Source organism: Lissotriton vulgaris, chromosome 11 (assembly GCF_964263255.1).
Source record: "Lissotriton vulgaris chromosome 11, aLisVul1.2, whole genome shotgun sequence".
NCBI lineage: Eukaryota > Metazoa > Chordata > Amphibia > Caudata > Salamandridae > Lissotriton > Lissotriton vulgaris.
The window spans coordinates 1,077,678,379-1,077,692,158 of NC_141699.1; the positions used below are offsets into that span (position 1 = coordinate 1,077,678,379).

Below are 13,780 nucleotides of genomic sequence, written 5' to 3' on the forward strand. Positions count from 1 at the left end.
CATACATATATGGGGGGACACTTGTAGCCCCCCACCAGAGCCTATTGTGGCCCCTGGACCCCATCCCCAGGTTCTCTCTAAATTATTGGTGAGTGCCCCTGTTAGCTCTGGTAAATATAAGCAGCACCCTAAGGTTACTATAATTCACACGGTACCACGGCGCAGAGCGGGACACAGGGTAGGTATAATAGTCGGGCGTACCTTTTGACGAATGTGTGACAAAAAAGGACCCCTCCCTCTCTGTGACCATGAAGATGGTATCACCTACACTTTAGGGTTGCAAGGACAAATTACTTCTCACAGGTTGGAAAATATGGTAGGACCCAAGTAAAAATCCATCTAACCTTACCGATTCTAAATTGGAACGGGTTAGGTTTCTCACATAGGGATCCGTATGCCCTGTTGAATGCCCCAGACATTTTAGGCTAGAAAAAGTGGGCAGAAACATGTTGGCAAGTTCTTGGGTGGGAGTCATTATACTCCAGTACCCAACCCTTTTAATTTTTAATCTTACCTAGTGTTCCACTAATAAAGGTATATTTCCCCAGGAACTCTAAGGTATTTTTAGAATTTTTATCTGGATCCCCTGTTATATGGTGTAGTCCAGTAAGATTTATGCAAGAACTCCCTACTAATTAGCCAGTCTTCGCGGAGGTTGAGTCCGCCCGGGTGGCACTGTTCTACCAGGGTGGGGAGAGAATTCCTATGATGAAGCATGACACAATAAAGTGTGTGAGGTTTCCTCTTCCATTAAGGATGACTTTCTTGCAAGACAGGAATCTAAGGTTGTAATCCTGCAAAGTTTGCAATTGCACCATAGCCAATATACTTGGGACTCTGAGTACACGTTTCTGTGTGTCACTGTCACCGTACATCGATATTGTCTTATTTACTATAATTCACACCCCCATCATGCACAGTTTGCGTGGAGAAGTGTGGCTCAGGGGTTAGAGGCGGCAGACCCGGAAGCTGAGATCGGCCCTGGACCAGGGTTCAATTCCCCGCCTCGGCGGGTCTTGGGCTAAAAATTCCACGGACTCGATAATTCTCGCTCCGGTGCCTTCTCGACTCACGGGTTCACACTCTGCGACTCTGGGCAATAGCTTGCTTAATCTCCACAACGGCCCCTCGCGGCGGGATGCCTGGCTTTCACCTTGTGGATACCCTGCCGGGGTTATCTCACAGGGGAATACCAGGACGGGTTCCCTAAGCAAGCGCCGGGAAACCCACTGCGGGTAGCTGTGCGCTATATAAGCTCAAATACATTTACATTTACATCAATAATTTAATTGGAAATGCTGCAGTGATATTATCGATGGTGTCATAGAAAATGTCATGAGTGGTGCAGTACTTGGGGTAATTAGCTGTGCATGGTAAGGATGCAAGTTATAGTTACCTTAGAGCACGTGTTTTAGTTGCCAGAACTAACTGTCACTTTGGCCTTTGGCATGTGCCGAGGAGCGTTGGCTTTCAGGCCCCAGGGACACCATCCCTGAGGCCAAAATATATATGTTAGGGTAGGGGGGGCTTGCAACCTCCCTCCCTGAGCCTATTGTGGCCCTGTGGAACCCATCCCCATAGCCCTCTCTAAATGATATGTGGGTACCCCGGTGACCTTCCGGGGCACCCACAAAACAACACATACTAAGAGGAGTGGGGGCTGCAGCTCCCTCCCAGATCCTCATTAGGCACCAGAGACCCCATCACTTCAGGGCCAAAGTCAATTAAAAAGGGGAGGAGGCCCCAGAACCCCTCCCTGAGCTTTATTTGGCCTCAGTCCTACTGTCGGGAGCTTAATTGAAATAAAAACAGAACGGAGCCACCTGGTCCCCTCCCTGAGCCTTCATTGGTCCAGGTATCCCATCTCCTGAGCCCTATCTTATTTAAAAGGGGACAGGGAGCCATGCATCCCCCCTTCTCAGGCCTTCTCCGGCCTCAGAGACCATATAACCCAGTTTCGCAGATGGGTGCTCTTAAGCACACCCAGGACACCCACAAATAATACTCTGGGGCACTTAGGGGGAGCCCCTGGGCCTGCTTGGCCACAATCGGCTCCTCACATTCTGCGGTAGCTGGCATTGCTTCCACCCAGAAGGAGCAGCTCTTTTTTGCATGCTCCCTCTGGGCGGGCGCCATATCTGTTATGTGTCCCTGCCTGCAGGAGTGCGGGCAGGGAATCAAAACTGAAGTCTGCTCCCTGCCAGTGGGAGCATGTTTAAATCCCCGCTGGGTGGGATCAGACTGAGCTTCCCTGCCTGCACTCCTGCAAGCAGGGAAGCCATGTTTGGTCAGGTTGGGCGAGAGATTTAAAAATTCTCCCTCCAGGCAGGAGCAAGCACCTGTTTCCCTGCCCACACTGATGAACTACTGTCCCTCTCGGGATGGGGTACCCAGGGACTTACATTTTTTATCTTAATTACTGTTACAGCCCCAGGGGTTGGAGTCCCCGAGCCTTTTTAAGGCTCAGAGAGGAGAGTTGCATGGCCATTGTCCCATTGTATTACACATTTTTGCCCCAGGGGTAGAATTCCCTGGATCTAATGAGGCTCTGGAAAAGGGGCCACATGCCAGCCTCCCTTCATGTATGTACTTAGCCCCGGGGATGGAGTCCTTGGGGTCTTTTTAGGCTGGGGGGTTGAGTGGCTCCCTCTTCTTTTATTATACACTTCAGGGTGCGGGGATGGGGTCCCCTGGGCTGAAGTTGGTTCCAGGAGGGGGGCTGCCCACCCCCTCCCTTCTTTTTAGATCTCAGCTAGACACCTCATGTGCTTTCTCGAAGAGACATGTTATATTCAACATGTGGGCTTCAGCCCGCCCATAGGTTTCCCATTTACTGGCCCCATCAGCGCTCTCATATTCTTTCTCCCCATTTGTCCATGGCTGTTCTTGTGTTTAGTTTCTCCAAGAGCATGGACCATTTACTACTATTCATCCACTGCTCCCATTTTAGGAACTGTTTTAGGAACTACTTTTTTCTTTGTTTTTGAGCACTTCGCAGGAGCCCTTGTGTTTTCACTCGCTCTGAGCTCTATTTCTGTAAACAGACCTTTAAATCTTGTTCTTATCTCATCACATTTGCTCTGCATTCAAATACAGAGGTCAAATGTCAGATGCTGCATTCCGAGGACGCCTGTTTACTTTTATTTCTCTGACTTCAAAGTGAGAGGATCTCCAATCCCCTCCCACTCAGCTGCTTGACCCGTCCTCTCATCCCCTCCCTCATCGCTGCTCGCTTTGTGTATAAGAACTTCATTCTTTTTTTTTGTTCTGTGAGTCGCCTTAAGGTTGGTATCTCTTTGCTTATTTTTACAACTGCGTAAGCTATGCTTGGGCATGTTTTCTTGTATTCTATGTAGCAATTTGTTGACCCGTGTTACTTGGTTCCAACCACTTATAGCTGTAGTAAAGCACAAATATTGGTGCTTCGGCCAGCTTATTAGCATTTTTGAAAAGCTAAGTCGTGCTTTGGCCCGCTGTTATTGAACTTTTTAAATTAATGTTTGCGCTTAAGAAATGCGAATGGGGCTCGGATCAGTTGAAACGTTTGTCATTACAGGGTCCAACCTTGAAAATGCTGCAGTACTGACAGTTTGTGTACCTGCATGAAAAGCACTACATGGGCCTGCTTTTCTAGATGCACAGACAAAAGTATTTTGTATGTTTGGTGGAAATGCTATGTTTGGGCCCGCATTTGTATCTTCAACGCTTAAGAAACTCGGGACAGGGCAGTCCGTTTTAGAGTGCAGTTTTGATCTACTAGTGGCTTTCCTTTTTTTAAGGCAGGGGTCTCCAAACCGGTTCTGGAGGACCGGATCCATGCCAGATTTTTTGGATATCCCCATTGATACATGTAGAAATTTAAAAAATCTGGCATGGATCTAGCCCTCCAGGACCGGTTTGGAGACCCCTGTTTTAAGGTGTGGTACAGTAGAGATAAAAGTTGTGTTTTCAGTTACCAAAGTATGTGATAAGTAGAACAAATATACATGATTATGGGACACGTTTATTTTTTTTTAATGCTCTATGATGCAGCCAGTGCTGGCCGCTTCATTCCGCTTTTTGCCTTTTCTTTTTTCTATACTTTGTTTTTTACCTTAACCCACCCGTGTTGCTGTGCAGCATGGCTAAAAGACATTGGCAAAGCGTATAGCTCTGGCATAGGTAAGATATTCACATGCCCCCTCTCTGTTTCTTGCTGTTTTTATGTTTTCTTTTCTGTCTCTGCCTCTGTTTCACTTAGTGTGCATTCAGTGTCTCTGTCTTTTTCACTGTTCCAGTCTGTGCCTCCATCTTTCTTTCTCTCCCTTCCACTGCCCCTCTCCATGCCCCAGTCTCTGGTCCCCCCTTTATCTGTCATTTATGGCCATGTTGTAGGCAGCTAGATCAAAAACAAATTACAGAAACATTTCTGACCAGTAGAACAGCATTCACAAGCAACAACTTCACATCACACAAACCAACACACGCTTGGGTTGGTACCACGAAAAACGAGAAGAATGTCCCCACCCAAAACCAGGGGCTATTTAAATTTCTTGTTTAGTGTAGTTGCAGAAGTCCAGTTTTTTTTGTTTTTTTTACTCGCCTCTGTGCTGCTTCCTTGCCCCGGTCTCTCGCTGCCTCCATTGTGAGTGTCTCCTCCACCCCTGCTGCTCTTTCCACCCTGCCCACACCAAACCTCTGCCCGATTCCATCCACTCCCTATGTTTATTGTCGCAGTTTTATATGGTTGGAACATGACCCAAGTCTTTTTATACGAGCACCAGTAGTGTTACACTAAGCCGGATTCATTTTTTTTGTTAAGGACATGTTAATAAATTATCATTACATGTAATTCGGCACTTATACATATATGTAGCCGGTGTTACCGTGGCATGACGTCCCTGAGGAATTCATGCGCTAGCTTGAATGCCCCATTAGTTGGTCTTTAGGAGGTAACGACAACCCTGTTTTGGCAACTCAGAAGGTGTCTTCCTACAAAGCCCCATGCCCTTGCATTAATATAGCAACCCCAGACCATGTGATGCTGTTATCTGCTTTTGAAGTTTACACCGACGTGTCATCTGCAAGCGTCTGTTACAGTTGCCCAGATGGCCTCAGACAGCCCAGCCACCAATCCAGCTAGGCTGAAGGAAGCCTCATAAATGCTAGAAAACATTGACAAAGCCAACAGAACTTATATCGGCAAGACCTGTTGGCGTTGCCAATGCTTGTATTTTTTTGCCCTTGCAATTTTCCATAGCACAAACCCGCCTCTCCTCACACACAAAAGCTCTATAATGTGGCCTGCGCTGGCTTCATCATAGCGCTTTTTTCAGCGACTTTCAGCCAGGCTGACCAGCAGATGTGATGCTAGATAACATGGCTAAAAGACATTCACATTGACAAGGCCAATAGCTCGGGCAATGTCGAGACCTATTGGCTTTGCCAGTGCTAATTTATTTTTTAACCTCGGCCCCAGAGGATGGGGTTCTTGGCTCCTCTCAGAGTCTCGGGGAGGCGGACCACTTGCCCCACTCCCTAGAATATAAACTTAACTCCCCCCAGCCCTCCCCCCACCCACCCAGACCCTGGTATACAAGAGAATGAGAAAAGAAAACAAGTCAACAGAAGGAAAGAGAGAGCAGTAGTTAGAAAGAAAAAGAGAGGGAGCTGTCTTTGGGGTATTGGTAAGGAAACAGTCTCTTTCACAGATGCTTCTGCAAAGGCCTGTCTCTCAACCTATTGCAGTGAGAGGGCTGAATCTGCTCTTAGTCCGCAGATGGCTGTCTCTTACCTTGAGAGGGTTTCAAAGGAGAGCTCTCCTCTCTCAACATCTTGCTCCTGTCTTTTGTCCTCCCAGAGTGCGATCACTTTCCATGTTCTCTGATTTACATATTCCTGTCTCTCACCCTCTTGGACTGAAAGCCCTCTCTCTGCTCCTATCCACATAATGCCTGTCCCTTACCCTATGTGTCTCAGAGCCTCTGCTCTTGGACTGCAGGTGCCTGTCTCTTACCCCAAGAGAGAGAGAGCCTGGTCTCTGAAATCGTGCACAAGAGAGGCGTCTCTCTACCTCTCCCTCAGTGCCAGGGAGTCTCTGCCTGTGAGGCAGAGCCGGCAGTAACAGGGTGTCAGCGCCTGGAGGCAGCTCAGGAGTGATGCTGATAGCTGTGTGTGTTTAATGTCGTTTATTATCCTTCCATATCTGCATCACTCTGATGTCTATTGTTGTAATGTATCACCCAGCCTTCCCTCCGCGTCCTCCGCCTTCCTGCTGCCGCGTTCTATGTCAATACGGAATCATCTCGAGGACACTGCGCGTTCCCTCCACAGGGTGCCAGCGGTGACACCTAAGATGGAATGGGTGTGACAGGGGCCAGGCCTTGTTGTCTTGTTGCTAATACATTTTCTGTAAATATCTGCAGAATTGTCACGCGTTATTGTGAGACCTCGAGCCGTATTACACAAGCGAAACAGGGACGCAACGGGTGTTTGGTTTCGCTTTCCGCGCCCCCGGGACACTTTGTTATTACAGAAGGGACCCCAAATGCTTGTGCGTTCCCTGCTGTAATGCTGTACTTCCTCAGCGACCGCACCCAGGCGGCCGGACTACCTCCTTTTTCTTCTCACAATCTCCACGCCACCTGTGGAGTCCCTCAGGGCTCCTCATTATCACCCATTTTGTTCAATATCTACATGCTTCCCCTACTCCAGTCTCTCCAATCCTTCAAAGTTACCACCTTTAATTATGCAGATGACCTGCAACTCACTTTTACAATTGACAACTCCCCAGACTCGATTTACCAATTTCAAAACACCATGCTCCACATCTGTCAGTGGATGGATGCGAACCAACTAAAGTTAAATCCGGACAAGACGGAACTGGTTCCTTTTGACAAAAGTCAAATGTTCTGGGGTCCTCACTACTGGCCATCGAAATTGGGCCCCCCCCCCTATTCCGTCTAACTCAGTCAAAAGTCTAGGGGTACCCATTGACAGTGAGCTCTCTTTAAAACCACAGGTCAATTCAGTTGTGTCCACCTGCTTTTTCCAATTGCGGAAAATAAAAAAAATCAGTCAGATGCTCACTCGCCCTGCTCTGACCCAGGTGGTAATGGCATTGGTGTTGTCTCATCTAGACTACGCCAATGCCATCTACCTTGGCCTCCCTGTTACACTCAGTAAACGCTTGCAGATGGCACAAAATCAGGCGGCCCGACTCATACATCGCCTCCCGCGATGGCAGTCAGCTAGACCTCTTTTGAGGAATCTCCACTGGCTTCCGATTATACACCGGGTCACCTTCAAACTGGCCTGCATAATTTTCAAATCTCTACACGCACGCAGCCCTAAATTTATTCAGAAACTTTTGTTCAGATACATTCCCTCCCGCAGCCTTCGGTCGGCGTCTCAAACTCTTTTGACTGTCCCCCGTTATAAGCTCTCACGCAAGGGAGGCCGCAGGTTTGCCACTCTTGCCCCTAAGCTGTGGAACTCCCCCCCCCTGGAAATTCGTTCTTGCACCGTTCTCCTTCCATTCAGGAAGCTTTTAAAAACCTGGCTTTTCACTCAGGTCTTGGCCTAATGCTTGATGGTCTCCTTGTAGATTTAGCGACCTGTTGGTAAGCGCCATGAAACCCTCGGGTGTGCGCGCGCTTTATAAAATGTTGATAAGATAAGATAAGAGATAGCGCTGGCGCACATATATCATCAGCGATATCATCGTTGTAATAGTTGCGTTGTAACGGTTGTTTCCCGCTGCTCCATATTACTCTTGAATGTGCTGCCCTGGGGTCAGCGCAGGTTCGCGGCTGCCTCGAAGGCAGCGCATTCTTCCTGAGCGGGTGCACTTTCCATATTGGCACCTGGCCCACCTGCTTTAAGGTGCGCTGTGGCACAAACATGGAAAGTATGCTCTATCTGTAATATGGGCCCTTGGGAAAAACATTGGGGAGCTTTCTAAATCTTTCTGCTTTTTGCCAGATGCTACCAGCTCCTGTTAATAAGTGTTAATAGAAGAAAAACCAGTGGCGGCTGCCACCTGCGGGGAGTGGTGAAGTGTGAAAATAGGAGGTGGGTGCGGGTGCATGAGGCGCAAACTACATCAAAAAAATTGCCGACACGCATTAGAATATCGTAACTTCAAAACGGAAATGTAATGCATGTCAGTGATACATTAAATACATTTAAAACATTAAAGAAAATAAAACTCACTTACCTTGTCACACGCCTGTAGTCCTGTACGGTGTCCCCAACTCCCCCAGCGTGGGTCTCAGGCAACTCCCCCAACCAATCCGGGCGATGTTCTCATGCAGCGGGACAGCAGCACCAGGATTGCATGGAACAGGCTCTTTCAGCCCTCCAAAGAGCACTGGAGGCTTTTGCTCGGCCTCAACCCAGCTGTCCAAGACACCTGGGTTGAGAGGTTTAAAGTGCACATGTGTGGTTGGCCAACACAGACGGCCAGCCAAAAGGACATGCGCACTTTAAGCATAAGTGCCCTGCCCATAAGTTCTTTGTGCTGCTGCCAGTCAGCAGCTGCCCCGCCCCGTCCTGATGCTTGGCTCAGGACGGGCTTATTGAAAAAAAAAATGGTAATACTTAACCGTATTATATTTTTATTTTTCTTCTCTGGGGCATGAGGTGCATTTCAATCAATGGGGCAATGCTCCTCCGCCTTAATGGGGAAAAACATGGCGTTTGTCCTTTAGTGGTATGGCGACTTAAACTTTCTTAAGCTCAAGAAAGATGGCAGGTTTACTGCAATTGAAAATCCACAAATACATTTTACTGAATGAAAGTGAGGCCACGGAAAGTGCAGAGCCGGGGGCATAATACTTTCTCTGAACTTGCTCTCCTGTGATGCCCTTGAACTTTGCACCAGTAGGAACTTTAATACCAAACCACAAACAAGGGTAAGAGAGGGGTATGTTTGCAGGTCCTAAATAGGAATACATTGGAAATTTAGGAGGAGCCCTTGAGGCGAGGCATGGGTGACTATCAGATTGAGCCCCTGAGGTGAGGTGTAAGATGTGCCTGACCATGAGATTTCAGGGTGAGTTCCCTGCGAGAGGGGTAAGGAGTTGCTGAGAAGGAAACTATGCTGCTAGCTCCCAGTGTGAGGGTTGGGGTGTTCTTGAGGCAAGAAATATCACAGTCAGTCCTAGAGGTGAGGAGTAAAGGGGTTCTTGAGCAGGTGATCATCAGGTTACGTCCGAGTGAGATGGGATGTGCTCCTTGGCAGAAGTATAGCAGGGTGAGTCCCTGAAGTGAGGGGAGGCGTACCTAAACCGGTGTGTCTCAGGGTGGGTCTCTGAGGCAAACAGGTATTGGTAGCTAGGGGACCCGTTTAACGCACTACCAGAAGTGTTCTTTTTGTTTGTGGTTTAAGCAACTGTCACCCACCTCTGATGGCCAGCTAACAATTGGCCATTAATTAAATACATTAGAACACAATCGAGAGACAAAAAGACAAGGCACACATGCAAAATTAATACATGGAACATGAAAAGGAAATGAGTAAAAAAATCCCTTGGTTGATTCTGTGACTTTTTAATGAGAGTTCTTAACCAGATAAAGATAAGTGCAGCCAACGTGTTTCGCCTGGTTACAGACTTCCTCAGGGCAAGATTATGTGTCTAGCCAGGTGCATTATTTGATGCAGACGCATTGTAACAAATGACTCACCAATATCCCACGAAGGTTTTTATAGCCACAGTAGGCTCTGAAATTCTGTCAGCTGCCAGCAAGCAGACAAGCAAGACTATATGCAATTGTTGTAAGAAATTACATCCATCCATATGGTACTGTGTTCGCAATGAGGGATTCAACCACCAGCATTCGGCGTTCATACACTTCGACTGTGTATGAATGCTGAACACTGGTGAGGGCTGAAATACTTCTTGGCAGGCATATATCAGGATGAGTCCCATAGGTAAGGGGTGAGATACTTCCCAGTAGGTATGTATCACAGTCAGTCCCAGAGGTGATGGGTGAGATACTTTTCAATAGGGGTATATCTGGGTGAATCCCTGAGGTGAGCGGTAAGATGCTTCTTGGTAGGTGTACATCAGGGTGAGTCCCTGAGGTGAGGGCTGAGATGGCCCTCTGTGGGCGTATATCTGGGTAAGTCCCTTAGGTGAGGAGTGAGATGGTCCTCTGTGGGAGTATATCGGGTTGAGTCCCTGAGATGAGGAGTGAGGTACATCTCAGTCGACGTACATCAGGGTGAGTGCCATAGGTGAGGGGTGATATTCTTCTCAGTAGGTGTATATCAGGATGAGTCCCAGAAATGAGGGTTGAGCTGCTTCTTGGTGCTCGTTTATCAGAGTGAGTTCCAGAGGTGAGGGATGAGATAGTTCTCTGTGGGCATATATTGAGGTGAGTTCTACAGGTGGGCGGTGAGAAGCTTTGACGTGGTGTATATGAGAGTGAGTCCCAAGGGTGAGGGGTGAGATGCTTGTAGTAGTGTATCCCAGAGGTGAAGGATGAGATGGTCTTCTGTGGGTGTATCTCAGGGTGAGTCCCTAAGGCAAGGGGTGAGATACTTCTCGGTAGGTGTATATCAGTGTGAGTCCCAGAGGTGAGGTGGTTGGCATCTGTCTAGTCAGCAAATTTTAGTTGTTCGAATCCCAGTACTTCTAAGAATGTGTATTGTAGCTTCTACATAAGCCTAAAATGGATCCTTTTCCTTTCTTTGCTTCTGAGTACCTAAGTTATGGCTCCGACATGGGAAGTCTCTACCGGGTACCAGTGATGCTGCGACTCCATGGGCGGTGGGCTTCATGGCATTGTGGTGCAAGTGCCGGAATACCTTGGTATTTTGATGCAGCATCAGGGACTAGATTGTGTCATACCAGGCTCTCTTTGCACTGTCCATTATCCCAGTCTTTGAGTCCTAGACCTGGCAGGAACTCATCCTTGCTACCCTCTCTTTCCGCAGGACCCTCCTCCTCAACAATTACAGCTTCATGCGGGACTTCAACGTCTGGCACCCCTTCGTCACCATTGGCATTTACGCCTCCATGATCTCGGCCTCCATGAGCAACCTGATCGGAGCCTCGCGCATCCTCTACGCTTTGGCCAAGGATGACCTGTTCGGTAAGTCACCAACGGGCACTCCAATGGGTTCAGACCAGGAGGGTCATTCTTGGGTCCCTTTGCAGTAGGACATTTGTGGAACTGGTCTTCTAAAAGAGCATCTTGAGGTAAAGAGAGCCAAGGGTGGATGATGTGGATGTACTTGGACTACAGAAAAGATAGAAATAAAGGAAGGAAGGAGATAGCTTTGCTTTATGGCTGAAAAATGCAAGGATGGAACCATATACATCAGTGTGGCTACCCATTCTTCATAAAGCAGGAGGACCAGCAGCAATTTGCTTCCCGGCCAGCCAAAAAAACTCAAATTAAAAATAATTTGGAACGAGACGTGGGCAACCAAGATCATGGTAGTGAGTGTGGCAGGGGAGCAAAGGAAAAGAAGCACAAAAGGGGGAGCAATAAGGAGTGCATGGGGAGGATGGACATGAGAGAGAGACCGACACTGGAGTACAAGACAAAGCACACAGATGAGAGCAACAGAGAGCATGAAGGTGGGGAGAACCAAGCAGGCGAGAGAGCAACACCATGAGCAAGGGAGAGAAGCACACGATCGAGAGAGAGCAACACAGAGTGTAAGGGAGCGAGAAATACACGGAGACCGCTCCAATGCACATGCACTCTGATCGAGTGGTTACGTAAAAATAAAAAAGTAGTTCCCCAAAAGTGAGCAATGGAAGGACACAAGTAAATAGGGTATGCTCCAGTGGTTGGACAAACACATAATGGTCAAGGCAAGCAGTGCCGGACTGGCTCTAGTGGGCACTGGGCGTTTCCCCCGGTGGGCCTCCAGGGTGAGGGCCGTTTTTTTGTTACTGGGGGGCCTGTTTTGCACCCTAGCTGTAATATCGGCCTCTGTAACAAAAGCAGCTGCAGTGTTTTCCACTTGCAACCCACCCCTCCCCATGTGTGTATGAATATTCAATACTCTTCTTTGTGGAAACAAATGCTCAAAGAGGCCCTCTAGCATGAACACAAAGTAAACCTCAAACAAAAGTCAATATTTAACCATACATAAGATGTGTTCCATAGACACAACACACAATTTACTGCAAGAAATGTGTCTCTGTAGGCCTGTTTTCTGCTGAGTACACCGTTCTTTCTTACAAACTCACTATTCAACTATGGAAGGAAAGAAAGACCCAATAAAATCATCTTATGACTTTTCATAGAGGCAACACTTGTTTGTAAGTACCATTTTATACAGGGTCTGCTGAATGTGTGCAGTTTCTTTCTCAATAAACCTGCACATCTTTATAGCATTGAGATTTTTTTTGTATCGAAGTCTGTTTAAAAGAGCATGCTAGTTATTTAAGCCCTTTATCGCATAGTAGACATATGTACATTTCATATCGCCCTATACCAACTCACCCCTAATCCTCTTTGGGTTCCGGAGTAGCTTGCTATTCACCGATAAAGCGCTTTAATGCCTTTTCAGAGGTAGTAAGCACTATACATAAATGCAATTACAATTACAATAATGTGCTTTTCTTTGTAGCATAATTGTCCACTCTTTTCCACCGTGGGGTGTAATTTAGTCCACCATTACTGCATTATTCCAGTAGACCTGGTCATACTGCACCTGATTTCTCAATCTACTACGGTCTCTTGGATTAACCCATAGCCGCTCGCCTACGCTCCTCATAGAGGCAATTGTCTGAAGTGAGTAACTTTGCCATCAACACAGGAGTGCATTAACACCTAGGGGGCACCTGGACAGGATTAATAAGCAACAGATGTACACCTAATGCCTGCTTGGGTGAGTTTTTAGCCTCAGGGCTGAGGTCTGTCAAACAACCCCTGTCCTGAAGGAGGTCTTACATTATAGAGCTCTTGAAACACACAAAATTGACTTCAAACTCTCCAACAGATTTTTTTTTGCTGAAATTGATCTGATTACCTCCCTGTTTCTTCTTGGAACCTTGTTGCTAAGATCCATGGACCAGGAGCCATCTGTTCACTTGTGCCACTTAATTCCACTTACCTTGACCACTCTAAGTAGAGGCTCTGACAGCTTAGAAGGTTGCCTGAAAGCAGGCCCGCGAGCCGCCAAGCCCCCGCTCGGCGGTACTCGCTGTGATTCATGCTGACATTAGAAATACTCCATCACCATTATTTGGTCTTGCATTTAGGGCCCTCCTAGCTGGTAATTTACTCCCCAATGGGAGGAAGCGGCAGCACAGAGGGAGAAAAAAAAACAAGCCACTTAAAGCAAATAGAAATTCTGCACAGAGAAGAGACAGAGCGGGAAGGGCTCGCTCGAAGGAATGAATTATCCTGCCGCGAGCACGAGATATAGCGGTTGGAGACCTTGAAGTAGTTGTGTTGTAGATGCATTTTTATAGCATCTATTGCTCTTGACAATACCCTGAAGTGTGTTTTGTTCAATGGGTAGCTTACTTCTCCATTGGGTATGCTTGGTCAAGAATATGGGTTGATACGCCCGCTTGTCGGGATCACCATCTGAACCAACTCTTGGAGACTGGAAAAATGACATGGATCGGTGCATGGTGGCTGAAGAGGTTGTTTATGAAAGCAGGGGTTGACCCAGAACGTGGGAGCAGGTTTGGGGTAAGGGGTATGTCCATAGGGGAAGTCCATGCGCAGCTGCCTTCACGCTATCTGTTGATGTCTCTATCTCAGGATTCAATGTCTCTAATGTACGGAGAGGTGGGACCTGGCCAGAGAGCCTGGAGTAACAGTG

At 47.5% G+C, this 13,780-nt stretch overlaps 1 protein-coding gene across 1 annotated transcript in view; it reads left to right on the plus strand.

Moving 5' to 3' along the window:
• LOC147684154 (solute carrier family 12 member 9-like) overlaps positions 1–13,780 on the plus strand; it is a 582,177-nt gene that overhangs the window by 322,515 nt on the left and 245,882 nt on the right. Inside the window, exon 7 of the mRNA XM_086944548.1 lies at positions 10,922–11,079. Within this exon, the coding sequence (XP_086800674.1) occupies positions 10,922–11,079 (158 nt within the window). The remainder of the gene's footprint in view (positions 1–10,921; positions 11,080–13,780) is intronic.